Source organism: Anticarsia gemmatalis, chromosome 10, assembly GCF_050436995.1.
Source record: "Anticarsia gemmatalis isolate Benzon Research Colony breed Stoneville strain chromosome 10, ilAntGemm2 primary, whole genome shotgun sequence".
Classification (NCBI taxonomy): Eukaryota; Metazoa; Arthropoda; class Insecta; order Lepidoptera; family Erebidae; genus Anticarsia; species Anticarsia gemmatalis.
Genome location: NC_134754.1, coordinates 11,621,837 through 11,638,431, shown reverse-complemented (window position 1 = coordinate 11,638,431; position 16,595 = coordinate 11,621,837). Strand labels below are relative to the sequence as shown.

At 34.1% G+C, this 16,595-nt stretch overlaps 2 protein-coding genes across 9 annotated transcripts in view; one reads left to right on the top strand and one right to left on the bottom strand.

The window, feature by feature from the left end:
* The first annotated feature begins 118 nt into the window (after positions 1 to 118).
* Sfxn2 (sideroflexin 2) lies at positions 119 to 13,396 on the top strand. 5 transcript variants are annotated; one of them, XR_012959632.1, is made up of 10 exons: positions 119 to 255; positions 1,872 to 2,032; positions 2,443 to 2,613; positions 4,897 to 5,098; positions 7,057 to 7,135; positions 8,281 to 8,368; positions 8,824 to 8,949; positions 9,424 to 9,471; positions 9,868 to 10,070; positions 10,314 to 13,396. XR_012959632.1 is itself a non-coding variant. In XM_076118874.1 (10 exons), exons 2-9 carry the CDS (start codon positions 1,875 to 1,877, stop codon positions 9,977 to 9,979), a joined length of 984 nt encoding a protein of 327 aa, XP_075974989.1. In that variant the 5' UTR covers positions 119 to 255; positions 1,872 to 1,874; the 3' UTR covers positions 9,980 to 9,987; positions 10,869 to 13,396. The 5 variants fall into 5 exon arrangements, 2 of the variants coding, with proteins under 2 accessions (XP_075974989.1, XP_075974988.1); XR_012959631.1 differs by having other exon boundaries at positions 10,293 to 13,396; XR_012959630.1 differs by having other exon boundaries at positions 10,234 to 13,396.
* A 1,921-nt stretch (positions 13,397 to 15,317) lies between these two features.
* Positions 15,318 to 16,595, bottom strand: part of LOC142976246 (uncharacterized) — a 109,583-nt gene continuing 108,305 nt past the window's right edge. For all 4 annotated transcript variants that reach the window (XM_076119532.1, XM_076119533.1, XM_076119535.1 and 1 more), the window contains exon 6: positions 15,318 to 16,289. In XM_076119532.1, the coding sequence (XP_075975647.1) occupies positions 15,881 to 16,289 (409 nt within the window). In that variant the 3' untranslated portion in view covers positions 15,318 to 15,880. The remainder of the gene's footprint in view (positions 16,290 to 16,595) is intronic.

Sequence of the window (16,595 nt, the reverse complement as noted above, 5' to 3'; positions counted from 1 at the left end):
GTTAACTCGACTTCAGTCTTTAAAATCATGCAATAGAATTCATTTTCATGTAAACTATTTTTGTTTGGAACTCTATTCATAATCAACTGTGCCGATTGGAGAATATCTTTCGTGAATTTGACTTGACATTTAATTTACTTGACACTTGACAGTTGTCTCGTCCGGTTCGTGAAATACGCACACAATTTCGATTTTTACGAAGCAATTAATTAAATTTCAATTTTATAGTTCTTCTGAAGAGCAGAACTTATTCGCGTAAGTTATAATGTACATTGTATAATCTAATACATTTTTTTGTTACAAGAAACATGCATTTAAAAGTCACGCTTACATAATCTGTTCGCAGTTACAAGCTTTATATTTGCTAAATTACAGTTTTTGCCATGCTTTTAACTCTATACCGCAGATTCAAGGTCTCGAAATGTTAATTTGTTGTTGTCCGACAAGTATAATGTCCGTGCTATTATTTGTTCTGTGTTAAAACTAGTTAAAAGGCAAGGCTGATCTGAAAGGCATTGATTTTTTTATTTAGCGAACGTAAATTCGTTTCAGCCTAACTTAATTGTCGAGTTAATTACGTGAGCATTTTTTTAAATTTAAACTATTTAATAAATAAAACAAAGGTAAATACTGACTATTTTGTGTTACACTATACTCCTGGTGTCCATGTTTAATAAATAAGTAATTGTCATAATATAAAAAACAAAGTATAAAAACATTGCTATCAAGTTTATTACTTTATTTAATGGCTTCTAGATCTCAATTACGCTTGATCAAAAGTAACAGGGTTTTTTCAATTTTAAAATTTCTGTTGTTACTAAATTATGTAACTGAAGAACTGGTTTCCAGCTCAATTTACAATTTACCTATCTCTTTAATAATACTTTTAATATAACAGTAAATTCTAGGCCTCATTATTATCTTATTTTATGGTAAATACAAGTTGTGTTTATCTGGCTATATAATGAAATATACCTGCCTCTTTTCTATAAGAAGAGAGGCAAGTAGGTATCTACAGTTGTTAATTATTTAAAAGGAAAACTACTGTACTAATTGCTATAACTTCTCTGTGTAAAAATGTTAGAATGAATGACATGAATGTACTGAGAGTGGACAATCAATCTCATTGAGAGGGGCTTTAATATTATTTTACATGCTGAACATGTATACAAAAAATTGGGTATTTTTTGCAGTTATATAAGTGGCTATATATTAGTTGACTGCATTTAAAACTTACACTCTATTGAACAGTCTCTGTTCAGTAGATCTGACAACATAATATAATGACATCTTTGCAAAGACAAGGCTGTATCAGTATAGTTCCCTTTGCCTGTTTCAATGAGAGCAAAACAAAAATTACAAACAGGTATTGACATAATGCCATGTTTTTTTTTCAAGAGGATAAGACCAAGACACAATGCCATTACTGTTTAAAAAAAAAACACTCACTTATTCACAAAGGTCAAATTCTGATACATAAATTGGTTAATGTATGCACCAGTGAATGCATAAAGGGATCAATGACTTTCATTGATTATAACATGTATATTTAAAAACTCAGTGGAGACTTAAAATTAAATAATTAGTTTAAATATACTATTAACTTTTAGTGTTCATGATACATAGTAAGTTTTAGATACTTTAATTGCAAAATAACTTTTTATCAGCTCAAAAATTAATGTAAAAATTTGTTCTTTACAAAAAAAAAACAATTCAAACTCTTAAGAAGTTTACTTTTTCTGGAATATCTTTATTTATTATATTCATAGTGGCATGTGTTGTGATGATAGTTTCTTTTGAACTTACTGATGACATGACCGACTCTCCTAATATTCATATTCTCTTGCCTATATAATAGTTTATCTTTCCAGACCATGTCTACCGAGAAGAGAATAGACATAACCCAGCCACTATGGGACCAGAGCACCTTTGTGGGAAGGTTCAAGCATTTCGCCTTCATGTCCAACCCCTTACTCTCACTTGCATCTGAGCAGGAATTGATGGAAGCTAAGGATCTTTACTTAAAATACAAGTAAGTATTGTGTAAAAGGTATATTATTCTTATCTCTCCAGTCCTTTCCATCATGTAGATGTGAGCATGGAAATGTCTTCTCTGTTGCCTGTAAAACACAGACTTCTTTTGATGACGAAGATACTTAGAATTCCGATAAGAAAGATACGAGTAATTACGAACTTAGTCCATTTGCCAGTGATGAATCTCTAAAACACCTGAATATTTTCAAGTCATAAGTTAACTGGTGTGCCTTGCTTGGTGTACAATATAGACACCATATTTATCCTTTAGACCAGTATTCACATGGCTAAGCCTGACAGAAAGGCACAATTTCTGCGCGTACTTTAGCATATAGAAGTCGGCATCGCGTACCAATCTATTTAATAACTGCGATCTACAATATTTTCACCCTGTACTTTTACCCCCAGAATCGGCCAAGAGCCCCCAGGCACGAAATACGAGCAAGTTGTCCGTGCCAAGCAGCTGTACGAGTCAGCCTTTCATCCCGACAGTGGTGATCTTCAGAATGTGTTCGGAAGAATGTCCTTCCAGATGCCTGGTGGTTGTCTCATCACTGGTGCTATGTTGCAGTGGTACAGGTAAATAGAGAAGAATTTAGTAAATTACTATACTAAGCCTACGAATAAAAATTCAAAGCCTAACCCCTCCCTCATTACGGGAGAAGATCCTTGCCCAGCACTAAGACATTAATGGGTTAAATTTATTTGATTATATGTGCTTACATTTACTTTACAGTAAATTAAGGTAAATTAAGGAAATCATTGGCTAAAGAGAGTTGGAATTTGCATTATTATCATATTGTCGCTCAAAAACATGTAATACTTTAAAGTAAAGCATAGAAACAGACACAAAACTTTGTTAGAAGCTTAAGCAGGCAGTCGGTTTTAAACTTATTGTTGAGTATATAGACTGGTATGGACAATTTAGCATTTCTTTATGACAATGGCAAAACCTAGACTGACCAATCCTTTAAAAAAAATGATATATCATAAAGATGGTAGGTTTTTTTTATGACGAAATGGAAAATATTTAACAAAACATTAGTCTGGTTGGTTGCGGCACTCACCAAGCATTTATGTTGTCGTGACCCGGAATACTACAATTATTCGGTAGTAACGCGAGTAAAATATGTATTTTTAATTTTTTCCCATGGCAATGGTCCAGTGCGGGTCAAAATAAATGTTAAAATGTCAAGAAATGAATCACGCGCACGATGGGCGTGACTGTGACGTCACAGAAAGTGTTGCCAAGAATTTACTTAATGAGTTCTTCATTTATTTAAAATTGACAACTCTTATGGGTCGAAATACTTAAATAGATTTTTTATTCGTTTTGGCAGAGGATAGGAAACTATTTGTGGTGTATGTTTTTGTGAATCAAATTCCTCGTCTGGGTGATTTTTTATTTTGTTGTGATGAACTTTTCGGGTTCAAGCTCGGAGAGTCCTTGAATACGGAAATAGTAACTAAAAAACTAAAAGTAGTTATCGAAACACATAACATATTATTTCAAATTGTCTTTTGGAACAAAAAAAATCGTATATAGACTGGTATTAACTTAGAAGGACGGTTTTAATATCCTATTTTGTAGTCTGACATCTGACCACTGACTCTTGACCACTTACCACACGATGATACTAGATAGAAGAGTCTGACAACTATGTAGACAGCCCTGGGCCCCTGGAAGATTTATCTAGATTGTAGTTAATACTGCTGAGTATTTCCAAAATGCAAAAAAGCTGTATCAAACAGGCCACCTTCAGATCAAGCCTGCGGGTCACTAATGTTCTAAATTCTGAGTGTATACCTTCGACAGCTGCGAACCTTGCGTACAAGGCTCTCTACAAAGTGGTTGGACTATGAATGAAGATAAATTTTATAAATATAAACCCATTAATGTACTTCTGCTGGGCAAGGGTCTCCTCCCGTAATGAGGGATGGGGTTAGGCCTTGAGTCCACCACGCTGTCCAAGTGCGGGCTATAAATATTATTTCGCAAATTAAAATGTATGGCTACGTACTTTAAATTTTAGTTCTTAGTCGCGTAAACTGTTGACAAGCTTCTAAATTCTCGCAATTCCAGGTCGTGCGACCTATTTTATACGCACGTCGCACATAGCTATGAAAATACCACACAATTGTTAGCTAAGTGTATGAGTTATAAATAATACACATTGTTTCTATTTCTCAACACTACGGACTAAGAGAACGTATCTAACAAGACTATTACATAATACAATACAGAATGCTGTTATGATATGAATTGAACACGGTTTTGTGTTACAATCAATAGCGGAAAACTTTGTACAGAATATTGTGTCTACTGAATTGATAGAATAATTACATACTAAGTGCGGGTCGTTCTATATGATGATATTTTACGTGCGAGAAAAATTAACGCGCGTAAATAATATTGGTGTGTACTGCAGGCGTGCACGTAAAGTCCGTGAAATAAGATTACCAAGAATTGTCTTATTAAATAGTGTTTTGAGTGAGTGGTACCACTTACCACTCCACAAAAACAGTTCTTATGGTTGCATTACCGCCTAAGACGTTAAGAAATAAAAAATAACAAGCACTTTTTTTTATCAAACCGTAGGTATGCGTCGCAATATGGTCAAATTATGTACACTCACACGCTCCACCTGGCTTTATTGTAGAAAAACAGCTTTCTGATATGCACTTGAAGTTAGTTGCACTTTCTCAGTGAGACTTCATGAATCTAGACGATACATATCCAGCCTATATTTATCATTGAACGTTGCTACCCAAGTTTTAGTAGCATAGGAATCATACGTGCGACTTATCTGAGAGACTTGCAAGTGGGACCAAAAATTTAGCAGTAAAACCTTTATTCCCCAGGACACCGGTAGCAGTAGTGTTCTGGCAATGGGTGAACCAGTCGTTCAACGCGCTAGTGAACTACACGAACAGGAACGCGAACTCCCCACTAACTACTACACAAATGGGCGTGGCTTATGTATCGGCGACATCGGCCGCTATGGGGACTGCGCTCGTCTTCAAGTACGGAGTACAAAAACGCGCGAAGAATCCTATTCTTGCTGTAAGTTTTTCTATAATTTTTATTATGTCATTATGATTAGAGAAATATCTATCTGTTTATATGTATGTAGTTTCTATAGTTAATCTATGCATTGTATAAAGCGCTGTTGTGGCATTAATGTACTTACGGTTTTCGTGGAGCTAAGGTACCGCTAAACAGCTTGAAAAAATTGTTATTAGAAAAAATATTTTCTGTAAGACTTGTAAATAAGTGCAGGACGCAACTGCAGGATTATTGCGCTTCAATCGGCTAATAGATGGATCAGTAGAATCTCAAATTGCATCTTACTCTCTCCATTTCAAGAATAGATGTTATAAACAGTTTAATGACGACATTTATTTTAATTGTTAAGTAATTTTACGGTCTGATGGATTATCTAACGCGAATTCATCAAAATGCATTTATGAGCATTTTTATTTAAACTTAAATAAGAATATATTCTCTAGATATTTCTTGTAACTTTTTATTATTAACAAGGACTTATGGTGGACAAATTATTTGTTATCGTTTATTTATGTAAACATGTTTGTAATTGTCTTTATCACAAATATATTATCTTTATTACCGCTTATTAAAACGGTGTTATTGATTGATAAGGAGTATAAAACATTTATTAATATCAGTTATCTGTTGCAATTAGACCGGTTATGAATAAAAATAAATTGAATAGACGATCTTACAGTTAATTTCGTTAATACAGTCAATGGCGTATAAGGAAATGGAAATTAAGGCCTGTTTCTTAAAGCTTTAATTGTTAGACATACCACTACTCTTACAAAAAATAGTATTTTGTTACTTCAGACAGTCTACAGGTCGCTGTCATGATTCTTTTGAAGTAGAAATCCGCAATAATTTCGTCAACTGCGTCGGCGGGTCGGCGATATTTGTGTAGAATCTATACTAAAATTATAAAGCTGAAGAGTTTGTTTGTAGCCCATTTATCGAGGAAGGCTAAAGGCTATATATCATGACGCTACGACTAATAGGAGCAGAGTACCAGTAAAAAATGTTACAAAAACGGGGAAAATTATGAGCCATTCTCTCTTATGTGAAGCAAGCGAAGTTGCGCGGAAACGAACGGAACGGTTGAACGGAAAAGACGAAGATAACATTTTCATATAATAGATAGATTTTATCGATCAAATTACACATAAGCCGTGGAAATACGATGATATAGTTTTATTTACTTGTCGATTTGTAGATAAACGTATTACACATAATACTCAATAATCTTATTGATAAAATATGATGACAGTCGTATCAAAGGGTATTTTTACTGAATCATACAAATTGGTCGTGAGAAGTCTTGAGTATTTCCGAAACAGTTTTTCCTTTTCTTATTAATCAATTTATCGTGATACATACTTATTTAGAACAATTAATGACTGTTTTTTTAGTAAATCAAATAAGTTTAATATAGTTTTCCAAGAGTTATGAGCAATCGATCTTTGACTGATCTAAAATAGGTTGCCAAATAAACCTAAATGTGCTATGTGAATCTGTTTTGTTACTATTTACTTATTTAAATGCTATGTATACTCTGCCTCAAAGTGTGCACACGGTCCCTGTACAAGTCTTTGTTTCAAGGCTGGTATAAAATCTATTAAATTGAAAAATATTGCCGTCCTTCCGTTCCAAAACTTGTATCACTATTTCCCATTGCTGGGCAAATTTCTATCTTTACCTCCTTCTCTTAAGTTTTTTTAAAAACCTATTGCTGTCCCTTTGCCTTAGGGTGTGGAATTACGCCTGAAGGAGGCCTATCTTTCAATGCTAGAGGGATAGGCACCTTCAAGCCTTAATTCCACCACGCTGGCTAATTGCGGGTTGAAGACTTTGCATGGCAAGTTGTCTCGGATTCCAACCGTCGACCACTAACTTGACACTCGCATGCTTAGACTATTCAGCTAACATTGGTCTTTTCAAGTATTAATAATATTTTTATTGTTATGTTTCAGAGGTTCGTGCCATTCGTAGCCGTGGCGGCCGCCAACTGGGTAAACATCCCGCTGATGAGGCAGAATGAATTCTTATTAGGTATGGTTCACGTCATTGATTATTTATCAACCTTTTTACAGTGTTTTAATACCATTATATTATTATACAAATTACTTGTTCACCTTGAATACTTACTGTTAATAGATAAAGGAAATAATAATAACATTTATACATACCTAGGTTTCCCAACTTTTGAGCAACGTTTGAAAAAAATAGAGATAACTATATTTTGATTTCATAGGGGGTAAATAAAAAGTATAGACAAAAAAATTTACTTTTAAAAAGTTACTTTTGGTAAAAATAATTTTTAATAACGTACTTTTTGGCTTCGGTTGTGGCACAGAACTTTTTTGGTGACTTACTATAGAAAGTAAAATATTATACGGTTGGCGACCCTATTTGTAACTATCATATTTTCAGTACAATTATGTTAATTGAAATAGCTTGTTTTCGATACCTTCAAGAACTGATCATAAAGTTATTCAGTAATGCCCTTGTATTGTTTTCACGATGTATTTTTTATTCATAAAAATTAACAACAATTAATTCCTTATTTAATAACCTGCATTGTGTCACTCACTAATGGCCCTTACAGTTATTATCTCCCAACCTTCATATTTATTGTCTGTTGTCATTATATTTATTACAATACTACCGACCCGACAAACGTTATTTTGCTATATAAATTTAAGATAAATGTTAGGTGTGGGCTACCTGAAAAATAGATAGTAACCGATTTTCACTTACTAAATATGCGATGCACGAAATTTCACGAGAATCGGTCAAGCCGTTTTGGAGCAGTAGGGGAACGAATAAGTGACACGAGAATTTTATTTATAAGATAAAGGGTCAGTTTCACTTGTTAAGATCTCCGATACGTATCCAGAACAAATTAAAGTAGCCGTTATTACTTTAATCGTTTAAAAATTATAACTTATGTTGTATCATGATCTTAATTAAAATCAGATCATTATTCTATTCATTTCATATAAGTAAATTTTAGACACTTTTGATGGTCAAATATACAATTAATCATTTTATCGCCGGTTTGGGCCAATGAGAGGATCTGGAAAGAAATTCCTGGCCATACTGTTTAATTGGTTATATAGATATTAAGTTAAATGTCAATTCTTTATGAGAAATAAAGTTATTCTTAAACTTAAACTTAAATGTCTTTATTTCAGGCTTGGATGTAACTGACGAGAATGGTAAAGTGATTGGCAAGTCGCAGCTCGCGCCTGTCAAAGGCATTTCACAAGTCGTCACTTCTAGGTAAGACTCCAATACCTAATGTTATAAAAGCTTTTAATTCGATCTGTATGAACGTTTGTATTGAAGAAGAGGTAAAAAATAACATATTATTACGAAATTCATAAGACTTATATATTACTTAACCTTGGGTTGTCAAATCTATGATATTTGAAACAAGGTCTTACTAGAAGGAAGGACCGCATATGAAGTAACTAAGAAGTATCCGACGGTTTTATATTAATTATAATAATATATAAATAAATTTAGCCCATTAATGTCCGACTGCTGGGCAAGGGTCTCTTCCCGTAATGTGGGAGCAGTTAGGCATTGAGTCCACCATGGAAAAAAAACATAAAATTACGGTCATTTGGAAACCATATCTGGGCTATTTGATTCTCAGATTATCTGAGTGTTTTCAGTTCAGTTAGTTTAGTTTATCTTTTACTAAAACTGACCTCAACAACGTACTATTACAGGATTGCTATGTGCGCTCCCGGTATGCTGTTGCTCCCATTCATCATGGAGCGACTGGAGCCCAAACCCTGGATGCAGCGCATCAAATGGGCACACATCGGTATACAGACCGCTATCGTGGGCATGTTGTGAGTATTACAAACTAAAATGTAGTGTTACTAGAATCAAAAATTCGTTATTTGACTTTGAACAAACAATATTTTCGCCTTTTTTTGGATTCGTTAGATTCATTGACTGCCTCCGTGGCGAAGTGGTTTAGGTCACCACGCCGCAACCATGGCGTCGGGAGGTCGTGGGTTCGATTCCCACACGGGACAATTATTTGTGCGGTCCACAAATAATTGTTGGGTCTGGTTGTGCTTTGTGTTCGTTGCTTGTATGTTTGTAAAAGTCCCCGCGACACAAGAGCAATTCTTAGTGCGGGAGTTGACTTAAAAAAAACCTTTGCGAATGTCAACTTTGTCTTGGGTGTCAGACGAGCGACTAATTCCACAGACTTGTGGCATTACGACGTCTGTGCGTACTTAAAAACAAATACTTTAAGATCATAAGAACTCGATTTTCGATATTTTATAATTATGTTTTAATTTATTTAATTCCAGCCTAACATTCATGGTGCCAACGGCCTGTGCTATCTTCCCGCAAAGATGGTGAGTACTTTTATTATTATTTAATTTTATTATACCATCATTAAATATCGCAACTTTATAAAATTTTAAACCGTACGACATACAGAATATTTCTTTAATTACCATCTTTATATCCTTTATAGTGTTGCAATACTATTTATCAGAGATTTTGTCTGCATTATAAAATCTATTTATCAGTGTAGTCTTTGCTAAAAGTTGATCATTTTCCTATTTTATACATTTTAATAATAGTATCCCTGTGGTTTAGTAACTAAGGTTAACCTGCTTATTAAACATTATAGATAAATAATAACCATTGTTTACCATTTAATCCCATTATTTCTTTTTATAATGATTGATCAAGCATTTTTTGTTCATAGAAAAATACTTATAATAAAAATGACCTTTTATTTCCAGTAAACTATCAATAGACACAATCAAACGTTTCGAGAAGGATAACTACGATCAAATACTAAAGAACACGGACGGCAAGCCGCCAGAATACGTGTACTTCAACAAGGGACTGTAAATACTTAGCAGGGGCCGAAACAGGTCAGTAAAGTCAGTAAAAGTCAGTATTTTTGGACCTGGTCAGTAAAAGTCAGTATTTTCGAAAATCGGTCAGTATAGTCAGTATTTTTCCAAACTCAACGATATTTTTTTGGTTTTCCTTAGCTGTTGGCCAATCTTACATTCTCGATTTGCCCAGTAATGATATCAGAGGGCTGCTTTGGATGCTCGATATTATGTGGATGATCTACGTAATATATACATCCATTACAGCATCACATGACTTCAATAGAATAGCAAATTAAAATTTACTATTTTTTTGAAATCAATAGTATAAAGTGAAAATTTTTTAGCGCCGTTGCGCACTTTTCTGTAATTTTTAAAAACTTCTAAACTCGCGTCCGGGCACGTGACCTGATCGAAAATTCGTAAGACCTGATTGAAAATTCGTAAGACCTGATTGAAAATTCGTAAGACCTGATTAAAAATTCGTAAGTCCTGATTGAAAATTCGTAAGACCTGATTGAAAATTCGTAAGACCTGATTGAAAATTCGTAAGTCCTGATTGAAAATTCGTAAGACCTGATTGAAAATTCGTAAGACCTGATTGAAAATTCGTAAGACCAGATCGAAAACTTTACTAACAATAGAAAAAGCTCTTTAACACAATAAAAAGGCGGTGCTGGTTGACTATGGGGATGATGGAGACCAATAACCGAAAATAATCTTTTTAACCGACATCTAAAAAGGATTTTGTCTTTTCAATTCGACTGTATTTTTTTTTTATTTCACACCGTTCACCTGAAAAACGGTTTAGAAATGGTCTGTATTTGGTCAGTATTTTTGAATTTTTGGTCAGTAAAATCAGTATTTTTGACCTCGGAACTTGTTTCGGCCCCTGTACTTAGTAATAAGACTCAATTCTGTTTGTAGCTTGTAAGATTACTGTGAGTGAGGTTATGAGCAAGAATAATGTGGAAGGAATAGTTCTGGAGGTACTATTGACAGGCGAATAAGCGAAATTAACTCTAATTGAAATCAAATTCTGTAGAATTACAGTTGATAATTGAGTGAAATGGAGTTATAGGATATTGGAAAGTGATTTTGCGTAATACAATACTTACATTTTTGAACCATGATTATATAGACTTTCAGTATGCGTATGGATCGCCTAGTATGTGCTCCCAACACTGTCCCTGTGGTTGAATTATTGCGGAAAATATCAGAGGGACTAGGTTGCTATAAATCTGTTTAGCATTCTAGCTTTGAAAGATAGAAGATGTAATTATGTATTTTCGAACTGAAAACATTAAGATTAAAAAAGAAAAAGTAAGAAATAACTCCAGTGAATTCAAAGTAAGTTTTGAGAAATGACGTACCCCAGTACTATTTCTTCAACGAAATTGTAATTCTTGCTCATTTAAAACTTAATTTGAGAAGTCAATTTATCACAAGCATTAAGTGAAGTTATCGAATCATTTTCTTATTATTTTTTTCTACAAAATCTCACTGCCTACGCAAAGATTATGAAAGATTACGAATCAGAAATCGAATGGTTTTTATTCCTATTATTTTTGTATACAATATTATTTTAAGCTTAAGAGAGCGTTTGGGGAATGGACGTATTTTTGATGAATTGATGATGATGACGTATTGATTAATTTAAAATTATAAGTCAGTTTCGCGGTTAATGGTTAAGTGTGGGACAAACTACCCGATTGATAAAGTGGCAGCAACAGTCGATATTTCACTTATGAAACTAACTAATACTTATTCGGAAGTGGTCAAACTGGCCTTATTCTTCCGCACAAGGACTCACAAACCAATGAATTTGCTTTAAACCGATATAATTTCACTAGCTTAATCCTGCGTATACGTGCGTGTGCGCATCCGTATACGTTTTATAACGCATTTGTATGCCATCTTCGTAAAATACGTCCATTGTTTAAACGCTTTAAATCGCGTGACACATTTAAGATCTGTTTTTTGGAATGTTTTTTTTTTATACTTTTATTTTGCTATTTACGCTAAACTACATTCCGGAACCGCTTGCTTTTACCATTTGCTTTTTTGCGTTATTTTATAAGTAAATGTATTCGTATTTTTGTATTTTAATTTCTAGTCTAACTTGATATTTGCAGCCGTTTTCCATATTTGTTTAAAATGAAGTTAAATCGCAGTTTTTTATTATTCGTTAAGAGTATTTTGCCAGTGAATTTAAACGTGATGTTTAGTTACTTAAGCTCAATAAAGCCTGGTGATTTATATAATTTGTATTGAACTAGCCCTTATAATTTATGATAATGAAGACACTAATTGCTATCAATGTTATGCACTATAATAGTGGATAATATTGTTACATGAAGACTACTAACATTATGAAGTATACAAATATAGTTCATATTATTTCAATTGCATAATGCTATCTTTCAAATTTCATTAAACATTGACTTACACTTTCGACCCCCGTTTAAACGATATCATAGGGGCTTGTCTGCCTACTATCTTAATCGAAGGAGAAATCAGCTGGCTGTAGGCTTGTCTCCTCTCCCCAAAAGACAAGAGAATCCTAGGTCAAGTAACTCAAATATTTGTATAGTTTTCGCTCTGCAAAGTCATCAAAATAACAAAATATTAATTTAGAGTCATAATATTAGCAATATTATGTGTCTTCCTATATCATATTTTAAAGGGTTTAAAGACGTTTTACGCTCAAATGTTGTCAACTAAGTTGAAGTCGATATTATTTACTTAATTGAAAATTATCTTATTAGTTAAGAAGACATTGAATTGTATTAATTGGTCGTTAAGTTTTAATTGTTTTGAAAGTAGAGTAGTGAATTGGCAATGTAGATTTGATTTCGTGCCATTAAATTGTTTTATTATTATTGTAGTATGGCAACTTTTTGTGAACATTTTGGGAAGATAAGTATTGCTGAATCCTTGTTCATATAAATATACAGACATTATGGGTACTCGGTAAAAAGCCAAGTGCTTTTTACCGAGTACCCAGTACATACAATATCTATAGTATTAGCTACTCAAACTGCTACTCAAAAATGTATGTAGATTGTAGATATCTGTATATTGAGTGTATGTCTGTGTTATAACGTCTCCCCAACGTATAGAATTTGTAACATAAGGGAGCATCAAGGTCTACTAAAAGCTAAGTATAGCTATCGATTGGTCATTAGTTAGAATCAGTAATTTATCTATGGCTAACTATGCATAAGTTATTGATTCCTGCTAATAATTTCTTAAACAAAGCGTCCTTTTAGTTAGATAAAATGTTCTACAAAAAGTTGCCAATCTATAATAGTTACAAAGTATGTTGTGCCCTGAAACTGGGTGTGAATTGGGATAATGCAATGTATTGTGAAGTAGTTGGTTAGTACTTAGTTATATCTGTTGCAACGCTGAGACAATAAAGTATTAGAAACTATTACTTGTTTTATTTATGTTATAGGTTCGCCTCTTCTATATGAGCTGAGCGCCTCCGTGCTTCGGAGGGCACGTTAAAAGTTGGTCCCGGTGGTTGTCTACTAAGATAACAGTCGTTAAGCCATGTCAAAGGCCTCTTGGGCGGCTTGAACAACTTAGACACTAGGTTGACCACTAACCACACGATGAATGAATGAACTAATAAGCCTTTAGAACTTTTATACACACAACTTCCTCTTAAATCTTGCTATGTATTAAACAAAACTCCATCAAAATCAGTTACGTAGTTTAAAAGATCTAACCATACATACATACAGGCATAGGGGCTGACGGGAATCAACTTTGCTTTATGCTATGTAGTGACGTACACGTATACGCAGTCATGTGTAGGTACGTATACGTACTTTGTATCAATAAGCAGAACAGATATCTACGTGAGAATAAGAATCAGTTTCACGGCTATTGGGTAAGTGTCGGATAACCTATCCGATATATATAAAGTGATAGCTAAGCAGTAAGTACTTATATAAAAAACGTGTAACCATTGCGTTAATGTACTTTATATGGACTGGACCGGAACAAGTTAAACGTGCAACAATAATTATGACATTTGATTCAGAGGTATACAAGGAGTCGCTGGCTCTACTATGCCTTACCAACTTCATTCAAACTATGGGTAGGGCTAGAGCTCAATAGTCGTGAGGCACACATTAAAAGTAAAGTAAAAAAGAAAGTAAGTGCAACACATACTAAATAATAAAATAATGTAATCAAAACAGTATTACTCTGTACAACCATTCATTCACACATTTCACCTCACTATGACTAAGTACAATATTTATTACTTACGTGTACGCTGGAGCGACTACGTCGCCAGGCTCGCGAGTTCGGCGCCGGCGCTTCTCGATCCTGTGACGTCACTGACACTTCGTGCAGCGAATGCATTTCCTACCCATTTATTTACGAGTTCACTTAGGTTTGCTACTGTTTTTCCATCACTAATCACTTCGAGCGTGATGGCCATCTCGACGGATAAAAAGTTCTAATCGGTGTTGCATATTTGCGCGCACCCTTGATAATAACAAATCTCCTGCCGAATTCTAGGAACGTATACGGTGTTTATTATTCACCGTGTACAACACAAACACACACTACCTAATGATAAACCATAATTGACTCCATGGCGTCCTTATCGCATTAGGTAAACACTAAAAACTTTATTATTGAAATGTCTTTATTACACAAAACAGTAACTACTACTATTTAGTTACAGTGAAAACGAAAATAAGCGTCTTTTTGGGTAAGGGTAACTTCAATTTTAATTTTTAGCGCTCGACATGTACCGGCAAGTGTGTCAAGGCCGAAGTTCGGACGGCACTGGCGGGATAAATCAAATCAACAAAAATTCGAACAAACAAAGATTCAATAATTCGAATTTCGAATATCATAATGTCTCGCGAGAGTCGCGAGCCCGGTAAACGCACTTTATGGTATAGTTAATTACGCTGTTGAAAACCGATAATAAATTGAATTGTTAACAATTCGGTAGTAAATATTACATTTTTTAAGCTACAATTTTTACGTCCTACCCGCATATAAATATGTCTATGTGAGCTGTACAAGTTGAACCCATGCGGAAATAGGTACTTGACAAGAGTCAAACCAGCTACTCTTTATGAAATTAATGTCAAAAACACATTTTAGTAAAGAAATATAGCGCCATAACGTCACGATATCGAATTTTCGTTGGAATCAAATGTTTCAGCCTATAATAAATACAATTTCAACATTATTGACGGAAAAAATAACGTATCCTGACAAGGTAACGTAGGTTTCAACATATAAAAGCCGTGACACATTTGTTCAAATAATCTTACGTTTATTTCTTTAATGACACCAGTAATAAAACAACATAATATATTAAGAAATATGTATTTTTATTTTCATATTCGATGATCTTACAAGAGTAAATTAATAATTTGAACTCTATAACTTAACGGAGCTCGTATAAAATATAAATTACAATCGATATAATACATTACTTACGTATAATACAATTTAAGGCACCGGATTGTTAGTACAATGAGTATATACCATCAGTTCTACTTATTGGCACCTACTGACCTTGACTGATTCAAAACTGATCACGCTAATCGCGTCACTGATCACTCCGATCGCGTCACCGATCACTTGGTCATAAACTAATCATTGATCAGATGAATCATGGAATAAGTTTTTGAGCTACAATTTATATTGGTCCCTTATAATTCATTTAGCACACAATACATGTTTTCTTAATCATTCTTCAATTAATTAACAATATAAACAATCATTCACAAATGCAAGCAGTTACATTCTAATAATATCAAGTCTTCAGGTGCCTAACTAAGCTAAGTTTAAATTAAAATAAGTGTCTTACGAATGCTTTTACTTACAGTCTGCCAACAGACACTGAATAAAGCTTAAAGAAATATACAGGTTAATAAACATTGGCTTTTTCGAGTAATACAGAGGCGTCGCACATTGCTTTTGCTGTGGATCGAACTAAGAACATAAGGTGTAGTTGTTCAAAGACGTTTAATTGGACTCTTGTTCTCACAAGACCGTGTAAAACAGTCGCTCTTTCGAGGTCCAACCATCTTTGTAAGGACAGTTCTCTTTCCTCAACCGGGACCCCTTGAACGACGTCCAAAGGTCCCCATAACATGAATTCCAGAACGGATTTTGCTTGGTTTAAGGATACCGCGCGTTCTTCATGAAGTATTTCCTTTAGTAGAGGTGTCATCTTTTCTCCAGGGAGAAGGATTTCTGTTGCCTTGATAGCACATTTGCAGAGTGAGTTGAGGTACCCTTCGTCTGTCGATTTGCTGTTGATTTCATCGCTTAAACTGTAACAGAGAAGGTAACAGGTTAAAATGAATGTAAGTAGGTAAATGAATGGTCATATTTAAAGGGTTGTTGACTCTAAAATCTAAGATCTGTCTGGTGACTAGTTGTGGTATTTTGTCATCGCTTATATTTGTAAATTACGTGGTTAACACTATTTTAAAAGTTTGTTTGTGACCTAAATTATAATAACAGATGTCTATTTCTAAAATTGTAACGAAAACAGCGCCAAAATGTCGACCACTACGTTAGTGGGCTTTCTCAAAATATCCACAACTAGCTGACCCGCGCAACTTCGCTTGCGTCAC

What these genes read in the sequence shown, in the direction of transcription:
- Sfxn2 (XM_076118874.1), top strand. Translation starts at nt 1,875, where the DNA reads ATGTCTACCGAGAAGAGAATAGACATAACCCAGCCACTATGGGACCAG. An exon ending in GATCTTTACTTAAAATACAA is followed by an intron (nt 2,033 to 2,442) that starts GTAAGTATTGTG and finishes TTTTACCCCCAG; the next exon opens with AATCGGCCAAGAGCCCCCAG. An exon ending in ACCGCTATCGTGGGCATGTT is followed by an intron (nt 8,950 to 9,423) that starts GTGAGTATTACA and finishes ATTTAATTCCAG; the next exon opens with CCTAACATTCATGGTGCCAA.